The sequence below is a fragment of the Priapulus caudatus genome, unplaced genomic scaffold (genome assembly GCF_000485595.1).
Source record: "Priapulus caudatus unplaced genomic scaffold, Priapulus_caudatus-5.0.1 Scaffold502, whole genome shotgun sequence".
NCBI classification, from domain to species: Eukaryota; Metazoa; Priapulida; class Priapulimorpha; order Priapulimorphida; family Priapulidae; genus Priapulus; species Priapulus caudatus.
In genome coordinates this window covers 183,020-189,332 of record NW_014577563.1, presented here as the reverse complement: position 1 = coordinate 189,332, position 6,313 = coordinate 183,020, and the positions used below count along the sequence as shown (strand labels likewise).

General features: G+C 45.0%; 1 protein-coding gene across 1 annotated transcript in view; it reads left to right on the top strand.

Moving 5' to 3' along the window:
* LOC106811075 (LIM domain kinase 1-like) overlaps window positions 1-6,313 on the top strand; it is a 30,089-nt gene that overhangs the window by 14,955 nt on the left and 8,821 nt on the right. Inside the window, exons 6-10 of the mRNA XM_014814601.1 lie at window positions 2,000-2,147; window positions 2,807-2,957; window positions 3,432-3,600; window positions 4,987-5,073; window positions 5,287-5,374. Of these exons, the coding sequence (XP_014670087.1) occupies window positions 2,000-2,147; window positions 2,807-2,957; window positions 3,432-3,600; window positions 4,987-5,073; window positions 5,287-5,374 (643 nt within the window). The remainder of the gene's footprint in view (window positions 1-1,999; window positions 2,148-2,806; window positions 2,958-3,431; window positions 3,601-4,986; window positions 5,074-5,286; window positions 5,375-6,313) is intronic.

Below are 6,313 nucleotides of genomic sequence, written 5' to 3'. Positions count from 1 at the left end.
AAATCCTGAATGAGTGAAGTTAATCAGAAAAATACGTGCGCCAATATGCCAGGGAAGTGCGTTCCTTGCAGGTTTTATATAATATTATATATATATATTATATATAATATAGAGAGGAGAGAGAGAGAGAGAGAGAGAAGAGAGAAGAGAGGAGAGAGAGAGAGAAGAGAGAGAGAGAGAGAGAGAAAGAAAAGAAAGAGAGAAGAGAGAAGAGAGAAAGAAAAGAGAAAGAGAAATAAAAAAGATATATAATATATACCACATAGATAGACAGTAATGGTAAGACTCGTCTTTGCAGTGGTACGTGCTACAAAAGCCGGTGATGCGGCCCGTGCAGCTAGGCAGGCAAAGTTCAGGCCAGGGATCCGCACCTATCCAGGCTCGTGAGATCCCGCCTACGACCAGAGCGCCGTAAGGGCCTAACACTGGCGCTGGAGAAAGAGCACATGTACCACACGGGCATCAAAGCGCAAAAAACTGCTGTCATCAACCGAGTAAGGTTGTGTGTTGTGGTGTGTGTGTGCGAAGGCTGCTGGCTGATCGCTGCTGCTGCTACTGATACTGCTGCTGTTGTTTGGTGCTGGCTGCGCTGCCTACTGCTATTGCTGTGCTGATGCTGCTGCTGTTGATGATGATGGTGGTATGATAACCTCAGTGGTTGATTTGTGATGAAAGTTTATGATGGATGATATGAGATGATGATGATCGATGAATGATGATCTATGATGATGATGATGAACGATTCGATGATGACACACGAATATAATGCTGGTATGGCTGATGTTATGTAGGATGACAACTAGGCGGTGATAGGGAATATAGTGATAATATAGATAATATAATTGGGGCCAATATAAAACCTTCCATTCACAAAGAATTCTGCAGTGCAGTACAACATACTTAACTGATATATTTCTATGCTGCAGCATCGGACCTGTGCTCAGAAGCTGATGTTCCTTGCACATTGGGATGCGAATATTGAGGTGAATGGAAACTGTAAAGGAGCATTGATACGATGAGGTATGCATATTGCCAAATATCTAGCTCTTCCATATTAGGCTTTCGCATAAACTAATTCTTGGTCTGTCGTAACCTGGCTATTCTGAGGCAATCTGATTAAAATAATGTGATACTCTTATTTATATGATTTTTTGCCCTCTAATTAATTTTGTTTTAATTTGCTTGTTATATAAATTTCATTGGCTATAGCAATATGTCTATAGAGGTTGCACAATTATTTTGTTAGCCTGGCAACCGCTTCATAATAAAACGTAATAATAAAAATAGCAATAGATTACCTTAACTGTTAAGTTCTGTTAATTGGTGGGCGTCATAAACTGTAAAGTCTGTTATATTGGTGGGGCCGTCCATAACTGTAAAGTCTGTTATTGTAGGGCGTCCATAACTGTAAGTCTGTTATTGTGGCGTCATGAACTGTAAGTCGTTATTGTGGGCGTCCATAAGCTGTAAGTCTGTTATGGTGGGGCGTCCAATTAACTGTAAGTCTGTTATGTGGTGGGCGTCCATAACTGTTAAGTCTGTTATTGTGGGGCGGCCATAAACTCGTAAGTCTGTTATTGGTGGGCGTCCATAACTGTAAGTCTGTTATTGGTGGGCGTCCATAACTGTAAGTCTGTTATTGGTGGGCGTCCATAACTGTAAGTCTGTTATTGGTGGGCGTGTGATTAGTAAATTATTCTGATTAGTATGTATTCCCAGCACGAATACCTGTAATTCTGCCTTGTACTTCATTTAATTAGAAGACATACCCTAATTACCAGCATACAGAGGGCAGCTGTCGAACAAGCCGGTGGCCATTTTGTCCTCACAACTCTAGCAGGATAAATCCGATAATACTCGCACTAATGCAAGTCACTGCACATGAGATCCTCTCACTGCTTAAGTGACTCCTTACAGACAAAAAAAAGGTGCAGCAGCGTTCTTCGGTTCCTCCCCGAACAAGAAAATACATGGCGTTGTTCTTCGTTGTTTGTTCCAGCTCGACGCGGTGATCAGGAGCGCGAACAACACATTGTTGCTGACGGTGGAGCGGGATCCGAACAGACGCCGTGGAGAGTCGAACGGCAACGCGAGTTCCGAGGAGAACCTTCTCGTGCAGAGTCCGGAAGATGACGAACCGCCCGAAGGTATGTCTTCATCGCAAGGTTGAGCGGTTCTTCTTCTTCTCGGGTCACTACACTACACTCGACCTAGCTACTGCAGCACACAGGACCTGGCACAGTGGTTGAAATCCTCAAGATCTCCAGTGCTACAGCGCTCTCGTAATAGGGGGCATTCCAGGAGATGTCCCCCATAGTCTGGTCCTTCCCGCAGTTGCATTCGATTGGGCCATCTTCAATGTATCCCCATTTCCTGGTTCAGACCGGTTTCAGTTCAGCTGTGAGAGTCTGCGGAGCGTTAGTTGATGGATGCAGATCTTACAACCCCGTGCAGCGAATGAGTTGGTCATTATGCACCCGAACATTATTAATATAATTATGTAAATAATTTACCCGAAAGTACGTCGTCGTCGCAAGCTGCTGCGATGAGCATGCAGCGTGTCGTAACAACCCACGTGGTTGCTATCGATGCACCAGTGTGTCGTGCGTATATGCAGGTACTATTAGTGTTGCTTCGTCTAGATAGAGTCAATCAGTTGAATCATCTGCTTTCAAAGAGATTCTTATCGAATCGCTTTGTTGGAGATTTTTGCGGATAATGTGCGACCGCGGCGCGTCAGTTGACGGGTGCCGATCTTGCAACCCGTGCAGCAAATGAGTTGGTCTTTTTGTTACCGTGACGACAGAGGCACAGCAGATGCCCGGCGGGACGAAGCAGAAGAAGCTGTTGCTGAGAGCGTCTGCCACGCAGCCGATGCTGGACACAATGAGCCTTGACAGATGCCGCAGCGGTAACCGTGGCAACCATCGCAAGCGGCCGTCGTCGCTGCCTAGAAGGTGGGTTGATGCAGCTATGTAGCGTGTCATCAGGTGTAGATAATATAATTATATCAGGAGTGTATAATTTAGACTATATAGATAATATATAATAATAATTGATAATATAGTCTATATTATAATATAATTATATCAAGGGTTAATAATGAAAAATTCATGACTTTGTCATTATTAACCCCTGATTATATGTATATATAATGTGTATTATGATACGTGTCTAAAAGGTTGTGGCGTGATTTTGTCATCCTTTGTGACTGTTGTTGGCTGATGAGTGTGATAGCATTGCTTCGTCTCTTGTGGTGGCTGATACCATGCAGTCATGATCACAGCTAGGGTGCAATAGTCATCGTATGTCTCTTCTATCTTGATAAATGTGTTCTATGTAGCATCCGCCATAGATGACCCGATCATCAGTACGGGGTGGGGAGCAACATCTCAGCTTCATTTCGCAACTTGCCACTCGTTTCATTGCAGCCCTAGTCTGGATAGTGAGGTCCCACCGTCCCTGCGAGGGAGCCAGGACCCGCTGCGCGTCTCACAGTCATTCCGCTCCGATTCCAACAAGCGGAGCAAGATATTCCGGCCGTCGGATCTCATCGTAGGAGAGGAGCTCGGGCGGGGCTTCTTCGGTCACGTGTACAAGGTTAGTGATTCAGCTGTCCGCGTCGATTCTTCGCTGGTGATGAAGAGTACGTTAACGATTCATTACTGATGAGGAAGGTTACGTTAACGATTCATTACTAATGATGAAGATTATGTTAATGATTCATCGCTGGTGATGAAGGTTACGTTAACGATTCATTACTGATGATGAAGGTTAGGTTAACGATTCATTACTAATGATGAAGGTTACATTAATGATCCATTACTAATTATTAATTTTATATTAAATTTTTTATGGGCAAGGCAAGTAGTGGCTTTGGTTAATTTTTTTTCAGAGGTTTATCAAGACCACTTGCCTGTTAACAACAGTTTATATATGGAACAAACAGAGATACATAAAGTCAAGAGAGTATAAAGAAGGAGAGCGTACAACGGTGAAATGCTGAAACCATGTTGCAGTATTAGTCGAATTAATAAACTTTCTCCGTTTTATTTTGACGATTCTTTGCAGTATTATTGATCAGCTGTCCTACCTTGTTAATATAAAACAAACCGCATGCCCCTACGATGCCTCTACGCTGAGATAATGAGCGGTGAAAATCTGGTATTTTCGCCCTGAAAACCGACTCGAGATCAGTTTTACTGCGACTGTCTCTCGTTCTGTGTACTGTATGTTGCTTCCGGTCGCCGCTGTGTAGCGCTGACTCGATACGTTATTACTGCAGCGTTACCGTGAAAATCTGGTATTTTCGCCCTGAAAACCGACTCGAGATCAGTTTTACTGCGACTGTCTCTCGTTTTGTGTACTGTATGTTGCTTCCGGTCGCCGCTGTGTAGCGCTGACTCAATACGTTATTACTGCAGCGTTACTACGTCCAGCGTAAGGGGCGGGTAATCACCATAGCGATAAATAACGACGTTTTTGTGGAGTAATGGCTGCGTCAATGACTGGAAATGCCAGAAAAGATAGTAGAAGGAAAATAAATTTCATTGTTAATGAATGACGGAAACACGCGAGGTTTCCCGAAGCTATCGCCCGAACAAGAGACAGTCGCAGCCACTACGTATCTCTAGTCGCTTTTCGGCGAAAATACCAGATTTTCACCGCTCATTATCTCAGCGTAGAGGCATCGTAGGGACAAGCGGTTTGTTTTATATTAGCAAGGTAGGAGAGCTGATCAATAATACCACAAAGAATCGTCAAAATAAAACGGGCAAAGTTTATTAATTCGACTAATACTGCAACATGGTTTCAGCATTTCACCGTTGTATGCTCTCCTTCTTAATACGCTCTTGATAAAGTACATGCAATTCGTGTAAAGAACACTGCAGCAAGTACAGAGTTAAACCACAGTACTTGCCATCAGGTGCTGTGGTGCAGTCTGATCAGTCTTGATATTGAAGCAAGTGTCGCTTTCACCTGCAGGTGACACATAAGGAGACTGGAGAGCTCATGGTGCTCAAGGAACTGTATCGGTTTGATGATGAAGCACAGAAGAACTTTCTCAAAGAGGTAATATAAGAGATATATTCTGTTGGAACAGAAATCCTGAAGTCATTTACCGTCAGTGGGTATGTGTGTACTAGAACGCACCAAAATGGTGATTTTACTAGGAAAGACTATAATATAAAATATAATAATAATAATATAAATATAAGATATAAGGAATTCTTCCCGTAATATGAGCTGCTATCCATCATTATTGTTGCTATCTGACTATTGTAGGTGTCGGTCATGAGACAACTGATTCATCCGAATGTACTCAAGTTCATGGGAATTCTCTACAAAGACAAGCGTCTCATCTTAGTCACAGGTGCGCAAATCTCCCTGAGCGATGCTTACACTCCATTCACGCGTTAATCTTGCATTTAAAGAGTTGAAAGTTGAAAATTTTGTTAGTATACTGGGGTGCGGACATAAGGAAAACTAATTAATAGTGTGGAGAAGTGTATCAAACAATCAGTGAAAGGACTGCATCATACGTTGGAAAGTATGCCTGTGTGCGGAGACGTTGACGTTTCAGAAAGTCGTGAGTAGTGTGCTAAAATATCGTTGAACAGTCAGTAAAAGTGCTGCTCTGTAAATGAGAAAGTTTTACCTGCACATAAGGATGTCAATATGGTGGTAGGCAGGCAGTAGTGTGTCAAGGTATCGTTGCATGAACGGTAAAAACGCTACAGCGTCAGTTAGAAACTTTGTCTGTGAAACTGGGGCGATATCTGCATGGCTGAGCACAGTCGGTGGCGTGGCGGAGGATTCGGGTGGTCGTTGTGGGCAGGGCGGTCGGTGGTATGGCGGAGAATTCGGGTGGTCGTTGTGGGCAGGGCGGTCGGTAGCGTGGCGGAGGATTCGGGTGGTCGTTGTGGGCAGGGCAGTCGGTAGCGTGGCGGAGGATTCGGGTGGTCGTTGTTAGCAGGGTGGTCGGTAGCGTGGCGGAGGATTCGGGTGGTCGTTGTGGGCAGGGCAGTCGGTAGCGTGGCGGAGGATTCGGGTGGTCGTTGTTAGCAGGGCGGTCGGTAGCGTGGCGGAGGATTCGGGTGGTCGTTGTGGGCAGGGCGGTCGGTAGCGTGGCGGAGGAGTCGGGTGGTCGTTGTTAGCAGGGCGGTCGGTAGCGTGGCGGAGGATTCGGGTGGTCGTTGTTAGCAGGGCGGTCGGTAGCGTGGCGGAGGATTCGGGTGGTCGTTGTTAGCAGGGCGGTCGGTAGCGTGGCGGAGGATTCGGGGGGCCGTTGTGGGCAGGGCGGTAGGTAGCG